General features: G+C 48.9%; 1 protein-coding gene across 1 annotated transcript; it reads left to right on the top strand.

The window, feature by feature from the left end:
* Positions 1 to 1,074: 1,074 nt before the first annotated feature.
* THY1 (Thy-1 cell surface antigen) lies at positions 1,075 to 18,289 on the top strand. Its single transcript, XM_035139746.3, has 4 exons — positions 1,075 to 1,105; positions 8,731 to 8,804; positions 9,587 to 9,925; positions 11,028 to 18,289. The coding sequence occupies exons 2-4, from the start codon at positions 8,768 to 8,770 to the stop codon at positions 11,138 to 11,140; spliced, it is 489 nt and encodes a 162-aa protein (XP_034995637.1). The 5' UTR covers positions 1,075 to 1,105; positions 8,731 to 8,767; the 3' UTR covers positions 11,141 to 18,289.
* The last annotated feature ends 1,139 nt before the right edge of the window (positions 18,290 to 19,428 follow it).

The raw sequence follows: 19,428 nt of genomic DNA, 5'->3' as shown, positions 1-19,428 counted from the left end.
CTTTGACAATAAGCTGTTGGAAACACTCTACAAATGTTCACAAAACAGGACTAGGACAATGAGCAAGGTTGGGCTCTGCCTCCCAACTCCCCCTTGCCAGATTTCCAAACCTCAGCTGCTGAATTGCAGTTACAAACGAAGTCTGGCTGGGCAAAAAAATGGTCATGGAGAAGCTAGTAAAGGTAAAGGGATCCCTGACCATTAGGTCCAGTCGCAAACGACTCTGGGGTTGCGGCGCTCATCTTGCTTTACTGGCCGAGGGAGCCGGCGTACAGCTTCCAGGTCATGTGGCCAGCATGATTAAGCCGCTTCTGGGCGGAAACGCCGTTTACCTTCCCACCGGAGCGGTGCCTATTTATTTACTTGCACTTTGACGTGTTTTTGAGCTGCTAGGTTGGCAGGAGCAGGGAGCGAGCAACGGGAGCTCACCCCATCCCAGGGATTTGAACTGCCGACCTTCTGATCAGCAAGCCCTAGGCTCTGTGCCGGCCATGTCCCAGAGAAGCTACCTGAGCAGTAAAATTGGGGAGACAAGCCAAAGGCATCAGCTTGGGAGGGTCAAGGGTGATGGAGCAGGCCTTAGCCTAGCACGATGGTGGGGGCTGATGAGAGATGGGCACTGGCTGGGCCTGGTAAGTGCTGAGGAAGGCAGGATGGGGCACCAGGGTGGTGAGAGAAAGGCAGGAGATAAGGGTTGCCTCATAACCACCCATGGAATTTGTATTTGTGGAGATCCACTTAACCAAACGTCTTCTGGGAAGCCCTCAAGTTGAACCTGAGCCCACCAACCTGAGCCCTCTCCCCAACTACGAGCCCCTATAGCAGACGCACGCCTTAGAGATGCAGCCCATCCACCACGGCTGTCACTTCCGCCTCTCCTTCCTAGCCGTGTACCACGTGGCGAGGGAGGGGGCTCCAGAAGCTGCTGAAGGCGCTCGCCCCACCCCTGCAGAGAAGTCCGCTTTGTACCGCAGGGGGTGGGGCTGTGTGGGCGGGGCGTGTCCCGGAGCCCCGCCCCTCCTCCCTGTCGCCTCGTGCAGCAGTCTCTCGCCTTGCCCCAGACTGCAGGAGCCAGAGACGCGCAGAATCCTCGCTCCAGACGCAGGTAACGGGGCTTGCTTCTCGCCAGGGGACCGTCGAAGGAGCCCATCTCCAGGGTGGGGCGGCTGCAGGAGGAGGAGGGTGGGGAGGAAAGGGGCCTCGGCGAGAAGCGGAATACCGCTGTCCCTTCTCCTGTTCATATTTTCTTGCCCCCAGCCCCGGGAAATTTTGGAGACGCGAGGCCGCAGAACCGGAGGCAGGGGGGGGGGGCGATGGAGAGAGGGAGGGATGTGGAAGAAGATGGAGTGGGAAAGGTGAGATGGAGGAAAGGAGCGGTTAACCGCCCGGGGAAAATGAACGCACGAATAAAAAAGACTGCATTCCTTTGCGCAAAGGTGCAAGCGCTGCGCTCACCCGTGAGCAAACGTGCCCAGGATTGCGCTATTAGGGAGAGACAGAGCCGAGGAAGAAGGAGATGAGCAGGGAGGAGGAGGAGTGGAGGAGTGGAGGAGGAGGAAGCATCGAAGGTGGCGGGGGAGAATAGATCTGGGATGCAGGCAAGGGCTAGGAAAGGGGGATGGAGAAGATCTTGCATTGCTTGAAGAGGAGAGTGATGGGAGCAGGATTTCCAGAGGGACGTAGTCGACGGGTCGGACTCTTGCAGCAAAAACATCAAGTTATCTCCTGGCACCTTGGAGACTAACCCTTTTATTGCGCTTTTGTGGACCGGACTCCGCATCCCCAGAGAAAAGGACGGCGGAGGGGGCAGGGTTGGGTCTCTTGCGCTTTTGCCCTTTTGCTTCCTCTGCCTTAGTGTCCCCTCTGACGCAGCAGCAGCCCCGGAGGACGACACCCTTGGGCGCTGCCATCTTTCTCATCACCCTAGAGCTTTTCTCGGTATTCTTATGAGGGTCTCCCTGTGGGAGGGGGGTGCCACCATGCCCTTCCTCTTGCAGATTTGCCCGTTCTTCCGCCTTACAGACCCCACCGCCACAGGCAGAAAGTGTTTGGAGGGAGGGGGAGAAATTCGTCGTCTGCCCAGAAATGCGTGTGTGTGTGAGAGAGAGAGAGAGAGGCTGTACTGATGGAACGGATCCAGCATCCGATTTCCAAGACTGTCTAACGCGGGCATACTTGCTGTGTCAGCGCCACATGGCGGGGGGGGGATTGCTGCAATATCCCCCACAGGGTAGAGAGCCGTTGCCCTCGAACCAGTAACCTGATCTCCTTGGGTGCCGGACTCCTGCTGGGTGTCAGGAGCGCTGCGGTCACCTCGCCAAGGTCCTAGGAATGTGGGAAACGCAGGTGCAGCCTGGGAAGGCTGAGTGCGGGACATGGCGGTGCCGCAGACACTTTGCCAAGCGCTCTGCTGGCGATGCTTTTTCTGCAGCTGCCTGTTCTGCAAGGGCAGCACCTTAGCCAGCCCTGCAGCAGCATCATAGTGGACCGCATTGCTGGTGCAGTCTAGACCGGTCCTTCCATTTCCTGTGGGGTAGGCGTTAAAGTGGGGGGGGGCAAGGAAGAATCGGCACAGGCTGTTGTTGTTGTTCCGCCTGTGGTTTGCCAGACCTGCAGGCTGGCTGCAAGGGAGGGCAGTTTGGTCCGTGTGCCTCTTTAGTTGGCGACCAGGGAGGAATCACCTCCTCCTTCTCCATGCCAACGCAGCTCCTTTATAGGAACATATAATGAGCCATAGGTCTATGTAGCTCAGTACTGCCCACACTAAATGGCAGCAACTCTCGGGGGTTTCAGGCAGGAAATCCTGGAGAGCTGCTGCCAGTTGGTGTGGGGGATACAGAGCTACATGGACCAATGATGCGGCTCAGTATCAGCCAGACCATTAGTCCGTCTAGTTTAGTATCGTCTGCTCTGCAGGCAGAAAACTGTGCGTAGGATTAGTTTGTTGGCTACACTCACTTGCAGTGGGTTTTCAGATGGGACATTTCCAGCCCTGCCTGGAGGTGCCAAGAAACTTTTGCGTGCAAAGAAAATGCTCTGCCACTTCCCCACAAACCCAGGACATCGCACAGCTCATGAGAAATGGCCTAAACTAATGCAGGGCTATGAATTCTCCTACTGTCTGCCTTGAAAGACTTTATTTGTTCCCAGTTCTGCATAAACAGTGCACTCAGGCCATGCCCAGTGGTGCTGCTCTTACAACATGGGCGTAGCCAAGGAGGGGCGGGGGGGCACCTAGATCAAGTAAAACAATAGAAATACTTAGCTAACTGACCAATCACGTCGGTTCTGCCAAATTTAGTCTTCGCTCAGGGCGCCATATTGCCAAAGCCTGCTCCATACGGAGCGTGCCTATTGATGTGGGGAGGGGAGAGCGAGAGAAGCAGCAAGACAAAGGCAGGCTTGATATCAAATTAAAGAAAAAGGGAGGAGTTGGGGTGCGCAGTAGATGGGGGCAGTTCATAACAACAGATGTCCGCCTGACAAGCCCATGTCTGCCTCCTCCAAATTCCTAGTTATCTTATTTATTTGTCCCACCATTCCTCCAAGGAACTCAAGGTGGCGTACATACTTCTCCACTTCCCCATTTTATCCCCACAACAACCCTGTGAGGTAGGCTGGCTGAGACACGGTGACCAGCCCAAGGTCACACCCTGTAAGCTTCATGGCATGGTGGGAATTTGATCCCAGGTCCTAGTCAGACAAGCTAACCAGAAATACCACACTGGCTCTTAAATATTCCTTCCCATCTCTCTCTCTCTCTCTCTTCCCCACCCTTCCTCTCTTACATCCCCTTTCAGGAACCTTGGGAAGCTACCTGATATTGAGTCCCACAATTTGTCCATCCAGCTCTGTATTATCTACCCAGACTGGCAGCAGCTGTCTCCAGGATTTCAGACAGGGCTGCTTTCCAGCCATACCTAGAGAAGCAGGGATGGGACCTGGGACCTTCTGCATGCAGATTAGAGGCTCTGCTGCTCAACTATGACCGTTGCTCAGGGGTAGAGCATCTGCTTTGCATGCAGAAGGACTCAGGTTCAATCCCCGGCATCTCCAAGGCTAGGAATGACCCTGTCTTTTAAACTCTGGAGAGCTGCTGCCAGTCAGTGTAAACAGTACTGAGCCAAATGACCAATGGTCTGACTCAGTATAAGGTAGCATCCTATACCCCCCTCCTTCCATGAGCTTCAGTTTTACTAATTAGCAACTCAGTGGGCCCGTTTTGAAAGGGTGGAGGTAGATCAGGGGTCAGCAGGGGGCCGGTCCACTGTCCCTCAGACCTTGTGGGGGGCCGGACTATATTTTTTGGGGGGAAATATGAATGAATTCCTATGCCCCACAAATAACCCAAAGATGCATTTCAAATTAAAGGACACATTCTACTCATGAAAAAACACCAGGCGGGCCCCACAAATAACCCAGAGATGCATTTTTAAGAAAAGGACACATTCTACTCATATAAAAACATGCTGATTCACGGACCGTCTGCGGGCCGGATTTAGAAGGCGATTGGGCCGCATCCGGCTCCCGAGCCTTAGTTTGGGGACCCCTGAGGTAGATGGTGCTTTTGGAGCTAGTTAAAACCTTCTGCATCCTTTTCTGATGCAAATCTCTCTCTCCCTCTCTCTCTCTCTCTCACACACACACACACCCTTTTTCAAATCTGTATTTTTTCTCCACAGAGCAAATAGCAGTGGTGGAGGGGTGGGGAGGAACTGGCAAAAGGTCACACTGGGGGGAAAGGGTTCAATTAAACCCCTTTCCCCACAGCAGAGCTTCCTGGGTTTTCAGAACAGTCGCTCACATACACAGCCCAGCTGCTGATTCATTTTTTTAAAAATGGGTTGTATCCCAATCCTCGCTGTCCAGCATCACATCTGATTTGTGCCTGTGAGTCATCTTGTAATATATCTTCCCACCGCGTAAGTCAGCATGGGCAGCAGCTACACAAAACAATTTGGGGGGGGGGAGAGCCTCTGCAGCTACAGAGGGGCGGGAGGCCCTTGCAAGCTGATGGGCCACATCGGCTCAAATTCAATTTATTTGTTTGCTGCATTTATATCCCTCCTTCATCTTCCAAGGAACTCAAGGTGATGTACATGGGTTCTCCTCTTCCCCGTTTCATCCTCACAACAACCCTGTGAGGTGGGTTAGGCTAAGAGAGGATGGCTATCCCAAGGTCACCCAGGGGAGCTTCATGGCTGAGTGGGGATTTGAATGCAAAATCCTAAAAATACAAAGTTAGCCCCTTGAGAAGGCTCTGGGTCGTGGAAGGGGCCGCTGTCACCCTCTGGGTGTTACGGGGCTCCATCAGTCACAGAGGGGCATGGCCAGTGATTAGGGGTGATGGGAGTTGTAGTTCGGAAACAGAGGGGGAACCTCAGGCCCCAGAGCTGGAGGTGGCCTGGCATAAGGCACCTTCCTGTGTTTTCGTTATGCAAAATGGCTTTAGCTCAGTGGGAGAGCGTCTGCTTTGCATGAAACACCCAAGAGATGCTGCCCATAATTGCAGACAATACTGAAATAAATGGACCAGTGCTCTGACTCAGTGGGAGGTAGCCATTAGTGCTTAGTACTGTGGGGACAAAAAAGAAAGAAAATCAGAGTGGGAGACATCAGCACAGACCTTTTACAGAGAAAATGGCCCCCCATTGCTCTGCACATCCTCTCCTTGATCAGCTGGCAATGCCTTATGCCACTGGGGTCCCCAGACTTTTGAGGGTTCCCAGGGAGGCATATTTTGGAACTGCCATGGGCACCGTTGCTATGTGGGCTTGACAAGTCATGAAGACAAAAAAATATGGAAGACAAAAAAATATGGGGGACCTAGATGGTGGCACACGGAAAACAAAGCAAAAAGGCAAAACACGTGTTCACACCCTGTCTCCCCTCACTCTCCAAAAATGCACAATGCACTCTCTAAAAAATAAAACATTAAAAGCCAGGCAAGACACACACACTCCAACCTGCCTAAAACAGCAAAACCCATACGCCAAAATCAAAACCCCAAAACAGGCAACACCCAAAGGACCTTATCTCATAAATCTGCCCCCCCCCAGCAAAACTTCATACATGAGGAATGAGGAAACAAGTTACGGTAAATGAAAGTGTAGAAAGCCGCCTCCTTATAAGGTCCTTCTAGCCTTGCGTTGTCTGCACTGACTGGCAGCTGTCCAGGATCTCCAACAGAGAAAGGAGGCAAAAGACCACCACCACCACCACCCAAAAAAACACCTTTGGTTGCTACGACAAAAGGGCACAGGCTTGAAATAACTACATAGCTTTCTGCTTCTTTGCCCTGCCTCCATTTCCCTCCCGCTGCTGTTGTTTTCCCCCTGTGTCTTATTGTAAGTCCCTTGGGTTCAGGGACCTGTCAAACTTGTGCCTTCTAAAGCAACCGAGTTGTAAAGCTCAGGGGGGTTTATTCAGGCAACCTGCTTTCAGTGCTGCGGGGAGGGGACAGCATGAAGCAGAGAGCCCTTGTGCATGTGCAGAGTGCCTCTCTTTGCTCACTCCAGTCCTGATGTATCTGGGATTATGAGGAACTGTCTTTCAGAGTGCGTAACTTTCTAAGAAAGGCTGGAGTCTCCAGAGAGTCTTTCTGAAGACAAAGTTGGGCAGGGGCAGAGTGTTTTTGAAGCCCAGACTGACTCCAGCTACAAAAGCTGACGCTGCTGAACAGACTTGTGGGCTGGGGCATTGTTTAGGGCTTTTTGTTACTGTTTTTGATCTCAATCTTTTGGTATCTTTATTTTTAGATCTTACGGTTTGTGTGGAAATTTGGTTGTGTACTTTTTGATGCGTTTTGTTTATTGTTTATGAGTACTTTTCTTATGTTTGTAATTATGAAAATCACTTTGTGAGCCACCTTGAGCGTAGTTTTAACTATGGAAAGGCAGCATACAAATAAGATAGTGATCATGATGTTGATGAAGAAGAAGAAAGCGAGTTGGGGTGGGGGGGAGAACCAAACTTTTTTACCATCTTCCTGAAACTAGAAGAACAGGCAGGGGCTAGGAGCCAAGCGACAATAGGTTTTTCAAAGCCAGATGAAAGACTGGAGTTGAAATAATTCTCCTTGCCAAAGGAGCAAGCCAACTGCTAGCAGCGGTAAAACCCTTGATGGATCTGTCAATACTGATGCAATGAAATCTAAGTTATACGTTTGTGCAGCAGGTTGCACGCCCCTCTCTAACCTGCATCCAAGCAAGCAAGAGGTGTGCTCAGAGTTCAAGGACAAATTCCTACCAGGCAAAAGCATTCACAGATTATGTGGAACAGGGCCAGCAAGGGGTGTGGCCTGGAGAGAGGAGTGGTTAGTGAAGAGATGGAGCTTGAATCATAGATTCAAAGAATTGTAGAGTCGGAAGGGACCCTGGAGGCTCATCTAGTCCAACCCCCTGGAGTGCAGGAATCTTTTGCCCAGCATGGCGCTCGAATCCATGACCCTGAGATTAAGAGTCTCATGCTCTAGAGACTGAGCCACTCTGAAGAGAACCTCAAGGCCTGATACACATCCTGGAGGGCCTCATTCAGCCCCTAGGCCTGAGGTTCCTCTCCCCTCCTCTATACCGTCCTTCTGCCATGCCAGAAGGGGCAATAATATCCCACTGAGAGAAGCTTTTGATGGCTGCCCCACAACTAGAGGCTTCCTTCTTCTGGAGGTTCTCCAGAGGCTGAGTAACCTCTAGGAACGTTGGGTCTGGGCTGGCAGAGAGAGAACATATTCCAGAGCCTGCGTCCTTCCCTCTGCTTTGCTTACCTTGCCTTCTGTGGGCCAGAGGCAAGTGTGGAGCTGCCCACTCTGGTGTTTTCCTGGCTCCAAACTGTGTTGTGTTGGAGACTTGGGAGGAAAGGTGGAAAAGACTGAGGAGGATGCAGGATTTTCGCAAAGCCAACCGGATGGGACCAAAGGCTGCTGGGAGGCAGAGCATGCACGGCAGTGATTCCCTATAGCAGGAGCAGAAAACCGTTTTCACCCCTTAGGCATGACCCTCTGGGGGCCACATAACATGGGTGGGCAGGGCCAGAGGCAAAAGCAGATGGGGCAATGAATGCAAATTTTACTCGGTAAACACAGCAGGGCTTGCTTCTGAGCAGATACGCCTGAGATGGCACTGCTTTGCTCATGTGGCTTATTGCTTAGGAGCAGTGGGAGAGGTTGTGCTGCTTCTAAGGCATGGTGCTGTCTGCTGGAGCCTAGCTGAAGAGGCTGGTGGGGGTGGGGACATAGAAAAGCGGGCTGGAGGCTTCTGCTAACGTAATTTAAAGGTTCCTTGTTCCCGTGTAGCCCAGAGGTGTCTAGAAGAGGCTATCTATCTTATCTAAAAGCCCCTCTTTTGCCAAAAAGGCACAGACTCTCCATCTGCCTGTCTCTCTTTCTGCCTCCTCACCATCTCCTTGGCATCTTTCCCCACTGCAGGAGTCTTAGGATGACTCATCCCCAACTTAGCTCACCCAGTGCTGAGTCATGCTTTCCGCTGCAGGGGGAGAAGGGCCAGGTGGAGGGGAATAAAGGGCCTGAGGCGGGAAGCAAGGTGTGTGTGGCGTGTGTTGTCTGTGTGGGTGTGCTAATGAACTGCAGGCCCTCTCGCCCAAATCTAAGCTCCTGCTTTCTAATAAGCTTCAGACCACGAGACCGGCTGTGTTCAGCCAGACTAATTTTTGACAATTCCCCATTTGCCCTCCCAGTCCCATCTCTATATAATCAGGTGCCTTTTCTACTCCTAGATTCCTCCCACGCTCCACACCGTAGACCAAAAGGAAGATGAAGTCCACTATTGGTATTGCAGTCCTCGTGACAGGTAAAACTCATTGCCTTGTGCTGATGTCAAGGGTGCCACTTCCTTACATGAAAAGTACAGTGGTACCTTGGTTCTCAAACTCCTTGGTAGTCAAACAACTTGGAACCCAAACACTGCAAACCCAGAACTAAGTGTTCCGGTGTGCGAACCTTTTTCGGAAGCCAAACGTGCTCCATTTTGAGTGCCACACTTCCATTTAAGAGTTTTACACTGAGATCTGCCTCTTTTTGATGTTTAATTTGCATTTTTGCAGCTCTTCTTTGTTTTGTTTTTGTGACTGTGTGCAACCCAGTTCAGCTACTGATCGATTGATTGTGTGACTGCAGTACATTGTTTATTGCTTTCATTTTATGGCTCAATGGTCTCGTTAGAAAGTAAAATTCATGTTAAACTGCTGCTTTGGGTATTGTTTTTAAAAGTCTGGAACGGATTAATCCGCTTTGCATTACTTCCTATGGGAAAGCAAGCCTTGGTTTTGGAACACTTTGGTTTTGGAACAGACCTCTGGAATGGATTAAGTTTGAGAACCAAGGTACCACTGTAAATGAATCAAAACAATAGAAAACAACCTCCCAAAAAGGAGGTGGTGTCCTTGCAGCGACCCGGAAAGGGAGACCCAAAAGGGATGCTCCCCTTTGATGAGTTAATTAACCCAATTTGAGGGATTAAAAATGCTCTTGTATTAATTTCACCTTCTAACTGATGAGGCTGCAGGGATTGCAGATCAGCTCTGCAGATCATTGCTTCTCCGTGTGTTGGTGAAAACCTCTTGCCTTCCTCAGTGCTCCAAGTTGCCCGCTGCCAGAGGATTAGAAGCCTGACCGCTTGCCTGAGCGACCAAAGCCTGCGCTTGGACTGTGCGTACGAAAAGAAGACCTCAAATGCCCTGACCTACGACTTCCGCCTGAGCAGGGATTCCGGCTTGGGGATTGTTGTTGCCAGCAGCCAGAACGTCCCCAATGCCATCTACAAGAACCGGGCCAACGTCACCGTGTCCAACAACCTGGTGTGCCTTCACCTTGCGGGCTTCACCACCGCCGATGAGGGGACCTACGTGTGCAGGCTGAAGATCACCAACGATTATGAGGATAACCAGATGAAGAACATCTCGGTTTTCAAAGGTGAGCAAGAGTCCTGGATGCGAGGCAGGAAAAGAACTCAGAGGAGCTGGCCCTGGTCCTGAAACGGGGTGGGTGGGAGAGAAATTCAATCTCATTTGCATCTTAGCAAGAAACTTCCCAATTCACAATGAGACCAGAACACAGCTATCCTTCAAAATTTAAACTTCTCCAAAGTTTGAATTGGAGGTTTAGCCATTCTTTAGCCGAATAATGTGCACAGAAACGGAAAAACAGCACCTATTTTAGTGAAAACGAGACAAAATTTGTTTTATTGTGGGAAGTTGCTAGCAAAAATGTGTATATTTGTCAAAAAGGTGTGGCAGGAGAAATTCACACAAAACTGCTGTCAAACTCTGACGAACTTTTCTTTTTTAAGCGCAAATTGCTGCAGAATTGTGGAGAACTGATATTAAGGCTAGATAAGAATGAGAAATCTGCAGAACCAAAAATGGATGGGTTTGTTCATCCATAAGGGTGGTGAACTGTGAATGCAGGCAAAGATGTTTATTGGGTTAGATTTAAGACAGGAGGCAAAGTGACCCAAATTCTCAGGGGGTAGAGGGGAGGATAGAAATCAGGTGGGCACATTTTGGTGATTTATTTTGGGTTCATGACTTTATTTTTATTATCATCCTTATTAAGAATGGCACAATGAGTTAAAGTAAATAGAAAAAAATTAAAAGAATACATAAAAAACATTTTAAAAGGCAGAGGAAAACAACAGCAAGAATATGACAATGAAATATAATTATGGTTACGGAACTATATAATATGTATGTACTGTAAATGGATAAACTTATGATTTCGTTATGGTTTCGTTAAATACTTTCTAAATATCATTAGATTTGTCCATACATCATCTTCGAATGAAAGCAATCCATTCGTGGGTTGCAAGAGTTGTCATGCCATCTATCTATGACTTTATTGAATGATTCTGATAGACTGGTTGCCTTTTCCAAGGTGATTTCCCTTTTTTTAAAAAAAATGCTCAAACAAATAGACGGCATCAAAGGGAAGGTGAGAATCCCCAGGCCCAGTGTTTTCATCAGGAAAACAAATGCAACCTTTCCCCATGTCTGAATGCACCCTTTGTTTCTTGCAGACCGGCTGGAGAAATGCGCAGGAATCAGCCTCTTGATCCAAAACACCTCCTGGCTGCTGCTGCTGCTGCTCTCATTGCCTCTCCTGCAAGCTGTGGATTTTGTGTCCCTGTAAAGAAGGAGAAGCGAGCAAAGTGGGGGGGGGAGGGAGGGAGGGAGGGAAGGGAGAGCCGGCTGGGGAGCGGACTTAAACCCAACAGAGCATCGTGGCCCTTTCCTTTTTTCATTGTTGTTCTTGTTCCAGAAAGAGGCAGCCGATAAGGAGGATGGTTTGATGCCGAACCCCGATCGTATCTCTTAATATTATCTCTCTATATCTCTCTCTATATAGCCGCATAGCTGATAAAAGTGACTGATTTGCGCTAAAAGCCAGTATCATGCTGCCACATTCAAGCAACGGATCACCCAGAGGGTGCGACAGGAAAAGGACGGGGGGGGGGATCCTCAGCGCTCCATCCAGAAATCAAGCATGGCAGAATTTATGTGCCACTGCCTTCCTTTCTTTTGCCCCACCCCATGCCAATTTTTGCTATTTCGGTTCCTCTCTTTATTTGCCCACTTCTCCCAAATGTGCCCCCGCTTCTGGTCTTCTGCAGCTTTGTCTTAGAGACTTGAGGGAAGGAGGCAATGCAAGCAAGGCTCAGCATGCTTTTTAAATTTTAAACCAAAGAGGTGTGCAGCAAAACGTAGAGGGGGGCAGGTGGGGGGGGTTCAGCTCCACGTGGGCAATGGGCATAGAGCACATCTTAGACTCCAACTTCCATCAGCCCCCACCCAGCCTGCTTGGTTGTTGATCAGGTGTCATGGGAGTTGTGAGGGCGACAGCATGCATTGAGAGCCTGCATATTTCTTGCAAACCACTTATAGGTTTAAGTACAATCAAGTGATATATATATATATATATATACATTTTGTTAAATGAAATAAATTAATTTTTGGAGGACAGCCCTGACGCACAGTGCTCTTTTCCCTCTGAAGCCCACAGTGGTCTTTATTGCAGCATGGCCCTTATCTGCTGGGTATCCTTCGCGAGAGAACAGGAAACCCCTTGCACCTAGGGTTGGGTTGCAAAAGGAATAGCAGAGGCTTGCAGATTCACTACCGGGGTTGGGCGTTGGCTGCTGGACGAAGGAGTCGTAGCTTTAGTGGCATGGAAGTCATGTGTTTGCATTGCATGCAAAAGGTTCCAGATTCAATCCCTGCCAACCTGTCACTGAAAGCTGTTTGCCAGGGAGCAGCAGTGAGGGAGAGAGTTGTATGCTGTTACTTTGATTTGCTTGTTTCCATGCACAGTTTGTGGGCTTCCCAGTGTAGGCAAGTGAAGTTGAGTGCTGAGCTCGGGTGCAACTGACCCAGTAGGGTTCTTCTTGCATTTGGGAGAGCCTGGGGTGCAGCAGTGGGTGGGTGAGCTTCAAATTTGCCCATTTGCTCTGCATAACAGGATCCTCGAATTGGCTGGGTTCCGTGAAGGAGAGCTAAAATCAGTCCTAGCCCAAGCAACTGTTATGCTAACCCTGGCTTGTTTGTTTTTTTAAGGGAGATTTTAAAATTATTATTGTTGCACGGCACCCCAGGCTCCAAGTGATGTGAGATTCCAGCGGTTCCAGCTGCTTACCCAGGGTTTGTGGAAATGAGGCATGGCAGAGACTGTGTTGTCTTCAATATATATGGTTTATTTACACATATATACAACCTGAGCCTATGAAGGAGGAATTCACAGCATCATCGCCCCAAAAGGGTCTTGTTTCTCCCATAGTCCAAGCCTTGGATTCAAACAGACTTCAAATATTGCTTTCTAACATTGCTCTCCCTCTCTTTCTTCAGCTTGCTGCTTTCCTTCTAGGACACACCTCTCCTCACCTCTCAACCTTAAACTCTGGCTTTGTCTGTTGAGGGAGGGGGACCCACCTATTCCCAGTCTAGCACAAGCCCTTCGGTCTTTTGTTCTCCTAATGGCCCATCACCCAAGAGGCTAGCCTGACTTGATTAGCTTTTGCACACTTGCTGAAACCAGAGATTAGACGCTTCTCGCATTCCGTTTAACTCCTCAAGCACTTACTGGATCCAGGGAATAGAGTGGTCTGGCACCCACAAACTCATAACACTACCCCCCCCCAAAAAAATCAGACACCTGTCCACACATTTTCAACAAACAGCAAAATATCTATTTCCTGTAGAAAATTCACAAACAAGTAAGCCAAGGCATGAGAACACACATTGTTAAAAACAGATAATAATACACAATAACACTTTTAACCCAACCCAGTACAGTATCAGCTTATTCCTTTCAAACAAGTCAGGTTTTCTCCTTTCTCCTTAGTGCACACTCCGAGTCAGTTCTGTATTCCACACTTGGCATGTCCAAGATAGTGAGTTTTGACATGTTTAAGGCAGGATACAACTCTTACCACCTTTGTTCATTTCCCCCTTCTGCTCCTGCTGCACAAGGCAGCTTTCAAACATACAGCTAGCTCAACAGTTCCTACAAATCATTCAACAGCCCCCATCACCACAAACATGCAAAAACAAACAAACCCCACAAATCAACAGCATTCAGAAAATAAAATAAAAAAACTTGCCAAAACTTCCAGGATGGTCCCCTGCAGCAAATAATTAAACAGTCCCAAAAAAACACAACCGCCCGCCCCCCGCCCCCATACCATGCTGTTGCCTGCATGACTGTTTGCCTTGGGATTTCACAGAGTTCTCAGTTCCAAGCAGATCAACAGTTTACTTTGGGGCTCAAATCACACATTCAGGGTTTGTTTTTCAAATTTCTCTTCCCCCCCCCTCTAGTTGTGGATTGGAGGCTCCAAACTCCAGTCCCCAAACAGTCTCTGCAGTGGCATGCAGGGCTTCAAGACACAACCGTAGGGGAACACATCTGCTTCTGCACTGGCACACTGGGGGTTCCCTTCAACTGTTTTCATCTTACTAACCCTGGGCCAGTCCACTTCATCCCCTGCCCCCAAACTGTAAATCAAAGTCTTTACCTGGGGATACCTTCATTAGGATCAGACCCCCTAAGTTGGTGACCAGAAATTGGCCTCTGTTTCCTCCCAACAGCCGGGAATCCCCCTCTCTGCTTACTCCCAACATCTCCTGAATGCTTCATGGGCCCAAAGAAAGGCAGGTAATCCTCCCAGTGGCTCTTTCTTCCAAAGCCCATGAAATCCTGGGTGACTGTAAGTTCTGGGATGGGTGCCCACCGTGCAAGGCCATATCAGGGCACCCAAGGGGCAAAATCATTGTGGGCAGTTATCTCATCCATTTCCTCAGACACCAGCTGCTCTTCTTGAATGCTCTCTCATACCTCCAATTTCTCCTGCCGCATCTCTTCTTTTGGCACCTCTGCAAGCCACTTATGCACACTTATGCCTCTAGCTTTTCCGGTGTCTTTTCCACCACTAAGAAAAACACCGCTGCTCTACTTGCGCACAAATATTAACACATCTCTTTTTCTGGCACACATGGAGTGAAGAGATCTCTAGGCAGCAGCTCTTCACCTCCATCCTGCAGTGTGTCCTCCCGCTGAGGCACCTTCCTCCTGCACTCTCCCTTTTCCACAGCAGGCTCCGAGGGAGTGTAGAAATCAGTCAGTAGCAGCTGCTCAGCTCCAGCCAGCTGGAGGCGTTGTCTTCCCCCTTGCCTTCAGCTACTAACTTTGCGGTCCAAGCCTCTCAGCTGCCCATCCACACAGTGGATCTGTTTGGCCACCCTTCCATCTAGGCGTCTTGTAGCTGAGCTCCTGGGTCACTTCCAAACCCCTGTAAGCATATCATGAGGCAAGGCTCTCACCTCGCATGTAGTCATGCATTCATCTCCATGGAGAATTCGTCGCCACTCTGCCAGCAGCTGATCCATTTTATCCAACCGCCTGCTTTGTTGTTACTTCACTCTCGTAAGCCACTCAAGGAGGGTTGCTGTTGTTCCCGCCGATTCAGGCACACATCTTTCCCACGCCCTCCTCCAGGAAACCCAAATGCCAACTTCTGACACCAGTGTTGCACAGCAATCCAATCTCTGAGCAATTCAAGATTCTGGGGTTCTATGAGCTTACCCAGGGTTTGTGTTTCCTTTAGGTAATGAGGCCTGGCAGAGACTGTTGCCTTTAATATATATGGTTTATTTATCTATGATATATTGTTCATTTATTAACCTGAGCCTACAATGGAGGGGTTCACAGCATCAGCACCCCAAAAGGGTCTTGTTTCTTCCACACCTATGGTACATACTGATGTCTGCCTTGGATCCAGACAGACATCAAACATGGCTTTCTAAAGTTGCGCTCTCACGCTCTCTCCAGCTTGCTGCTTTGCTTCTAGGGCACATTCCTTCTCACCTCTAATCTAAACTCTGGTTTTGTCCTTTGAAGGAGGCCCCACCCACCCATTTTTCATCTAGGACAAGCCCTTTGGTCCTTTGTTTTCTTAATGGCCCATCACCCAGCAGCCTAACCTATCTCAATTAGCTTTTAACACTTGCTGAATCCAGGGATTAGAAGTGTCTAGTACTCAGTTTAATACTCCAAACCTTGATTAAACTCTAAAACTTATTGGATCCAGGAACATTATCAAGTATTAGGGCAAAGCTTTCTGGTTTACCCAGCCCAAGGTGAGCAGTTTTTAGTCTGTCAGCAAAACAGATCTTGGTCTTTTCTCTGAAGAAAAACCTAGTGTGTAAAAGAAGCCACCTTGTACCATTGTCCCACCTAGCCTAGTATTATGTGCACTGACTGGCAGCAGCTCTCTGGGGTTTCAGGCAACAGTTCCAGGAGGTAACAAGGACTGAACCTGGGACCTTTCCACGCACAGCAAGATGTTCTCCCACTGCGCCATAGCCCTTCATCTTTCATCTGGGAAGCATAGCTGAGCAGCTTGCTTGCATGGGATAGCTCAGTTGGTAGAGCAGCAGGCTCTTAATCTGAGGGTTGTGGGTTCAAGCCCCATGCTGGGCAAAAAATACCTGCATTGCAGAGCCTTGGACCTTGTGGCCCCTTCCAACTCTTCTGTGATTCTATGGTCTTCCCCCAGCCCTCAGGTGGAGAAAGGAAAGGGAGCTCAGTCTTACCAGGGGGCAGGAGAAATGACCCCTGTCTACCCCAACTCCCTAGTTTGCAGCTGCAGGTGTCTAACATAGGGGTATGAAGGCAGTAATGGGGCGGGGGTGTCAGGCACTGCTCAATCAGCTGTGGAGCCTCCCTGCTCCCCTCTGCTCTGGAAGAAGTGGAAGCGACCCTTAATTGTGAGTGTCATCGCTGACCGCAATGGCAGTCAAGCAAAAGGTTCAAGCTGTAAAGAGTGTGAATTGTTTTCCTTGGCCGCCAGTTGCCCACCTGTGGCTAGAGTCCTTAGAGTTGGCTCAGTCCTAAGTGGAAAGGCCATCTTGGATTCTCAGCGCTACTGGAATTAAGGGCCAAAAGTAGGGGTTTGATGGGGGAACCGTGTGGACTTATTCAGTCAGAGCTAGCTGGGAGGGGAGAAAATACCTTGGATTGCAGCAGGCCAGGGAGAAATTATCTTGGAGTAATAGAGCATAAGGGGAGGACCTCTTGATCCTCGGCTCCATGAAAATCACCATGGGAATTAAATCTGCAGGGTTTTCCTCTCTATTACTTAGGTCTAAATTGCCTCAAAGCTGTATTCAGAACCCTCCCACCCTGCATTGATAAATAACCTAAAAACAGTCCCCTTTCCCAGTTCTCAAAGATTTGGACAGATTGATGCAGAGTGCACCTCCAAACGTTAAGTGGCGTGAGTTTACAGGCTGTGTTGCCCAGAAACAGGGCTTGTTTGACGAATGGTATTGTTATCTGACTCTCAAAAGGTCCAGTCCTTGCATTCTCTTGCTGCATCACAGCTGAGCAAAGCAGGCCTTCCTCATTTCTGTCATTCCAGCAAAATCTGCTTAATATAAAGTGCTTTTCATTATGCCTTTAAAGAAATTTGTCTGGATTCCTGGAGCACGTTTGGAGCGATCCACTTTCCCTGGTCACTTCTTGGCAGCAGAATGTTGCTTCCAGGAGATATTAGAGGAAAAGCAAACATGCCCAGGCAACTCTGCCAATTGCAAATGATAAAAAATAGATTATTTTACCAGTACTGGCAGAAAACTGTGGACTAGTACCTTGGGTAGACTTTGCAAGGTGCTATATCCTGTGGGTTCTCTCACACCAGTACCACTCTTTGCTTAGCCATATCAGCAACTATTTCTAAGCTGCTTTCTGGATAGCATGAAGGAAAGTAAGTTTTCTTTGAACTGCAAATGACCAAAGTAGATTTGCTTTACTGTACTAGCCTACTAGAAAACTGTGGACTAGAACCTTTGGCTGACTTTGCAAAACGCTGTGCACCTGCAATTTTCTTAATTTTCTCCCACCACCACCTCATTCACCTACTCATAGTGGCACTATTTTTAAAATAATTTTCCAGTAAACAGTATGTGCCCAGAACTGAGGGTGCAAAATATAAGCTGTTGATGTGCCGTATTTTTGTTATGCCATTTGAAACGGGCAGGTGGATATCTGCATGTCACATGCACCTTTTGTGGGATTTCAAGGGAAATGTGTGCTTTTTTTAAAAGGGGGAGGACGGACCCCCCCTTTTTTGAACCAGGCTTTGTAAATACAGTACAGAGAGTGGGATTACAACTGAAAACAGAGTGATGCTCTTACAGCTGTTGCAATTCTTTGCTGGATAAGAGCAAAGAAAGAGCAGCAGAGAGCCTCTATCCATTGTGAAAGAGCTACAGGCTGCCTGGGCTGAATGTTGCTTGAGGTTTATTGGTGAGATGTTTGGTTAGGTAGATCTCTGCAAATACAGATTCCATGGGTGATTATGAGCTGGCTCCTTTTCTTGCTTCTGTCCTGCCCTCACCAACCTGGTGCCCTATCCTGCCTCGTTCAGCACTTACCAGACCCAGCCAGTGCCCAACCTCCCATCAGCCCCTGCCATTGCGCTAGGCTAAGGCCTGCTCCAACACCCTTGACCCTTCCAAGCTTTGGCTTGTCTCCCCCAATTTTACTGCTCAGGTAGCTTCTCCCTAACCATCTTTTGCCCAGCCAGACTTGATTTTTAACTGCAATTCATCAGCTGAGGATTGGAAATCTGGTGAGGGGGAGGGGGAGGCAGAACCCAACGCTGCTCATTGTCCTAGTCTTGTTTTGTGAACATTTGTAGAGTGTTTTCCACAGCTTATTGTCAAAGAAAATTATGTCAAAGAAAAAAAAATCTGTCTGCACACAATAAAACCTTAGATTGTTGGATTCCTCATCTGATGCGAGTCTTTTCTTGGACGATTAGAAGGGTCTGGGGCCAGCAGACCTTGGCACTGCCAGGTTGAATTAATCAGATACAGGTTACTTGTCTATCTGCCAGCCTCTGTTGCAAGTAGGACTAGCCCTGTTTGACCTAAGGAACCCCACAATAACAGTGGGTGTGGTGGTCGTTTGCACACATATGCTGCCCTCCAAATTGGTGAGGTCCTAGGGTCCAGAAAAATGTGGAGGGAGGGGTGGGCACTGGGGAAATCAATTGCCAAGACAAGGGGTTCAGCCACCCTCGCTCTAATGAAGGTGTGGAGAACTTGTGGCCCTCCAGAGGTTGCTGAACTACAACTCCCATCAACCCCAACCATTGGCCATGCTGGCTGAGGCTGATGAGAGCTGTAGTTCAGCAACATCTGGAGGGTCAAAGGTTCCCCATGCCCACCTGAATGGTAGCCCTGATGACAAGAAAAACCAGTTGCCACTGTCCCCTCAGTATTTAATCGACAGCCATTTGCATTTTCTGCACTGGTGTTTCCAGTGATGGTGTGGACCTGCAACACCCCATGATTTTGGATCCGCTCCAAACTGGTGCCAATGTTTTGCAGTTGCTTTGCAGCATTTTGCAATACGAAACCTGCATCTTTAGTGCCTTGCCCAACAGTCATTGATACATCAAGCAGGTGTCTGTAACACCCAAAAATCCAACATTGTCCAATTTCATCCCAACCAGTGCCAAAGTTTTGCTATAGTTTTGCAGAATTTTGCAGTCAAAAACTCACATTTTGCCGTGCCCATTTACGCCATACCCTTGTATACATGAAGCGGGCCTTACTGATAATGGATTAGAATGTACAGTTTCACCAGCTGGCGTCTGCAAATCAAACTACTGGTAAGCAGGCTAGGATTAGGGGGGCAGAGATTAATTTAGGGGAGCACAACCCATTCAGTTGCACTGGGCACGAGCCTCAAGGTGCCATAGGGGATGCCACAACTATGATTTAGTATGGAGTACGAGAAGCGGGGGTGAGGATTTGCCTTTCACCTCCAGTGCCCTCTCCAGATGACCAGGTGCTTTTCCAATTCCACCAGAGAGGAAGATGAGATCCACCTTTAGCACTGAAGTCCTCCTGACATAG

Source organism: Zootoca vivipara, chromosome 14 (assembly GCF_965207765.1).
Source record: "Zootoca vivipara chromosome 14, rZooViv2.hap1.1, whole genome shotgun sequence".
NCBI lineage: Eukaryota > Metazoa > Chordata > Lepidosauria > Squamata > Lacertidae > Zootoca > Zootoca vivipara.
This window is presented reverse-complemented; position numbering and strand designations above follow the sequence as displayed.

Excerpts from the sequence above, each read along its gene's own strand:
- THY1 (XM_035139746.3), top strand. The coding sequence starts at position 8,768 with ATGAAGTCCACTATTGGTATTGCAGTCCTCGTGACAG. Across the intron at positions 8,805-9,586 it reads TATTGCAGTCCTCGTGACAG|TGCTCCAAGTTGCCCGCTGC; the intron begins GTAAAACTCATT and ends TGCCTTCCTCAG. Across the intron at positions 9,926-11,027 it reads GAACATCTCGGTTTTCAAAG|ACCGGCTGGAGAAATGCGCA; the intron begins GTGAGCAAGAGT and ends TGTTTCTTGCAG.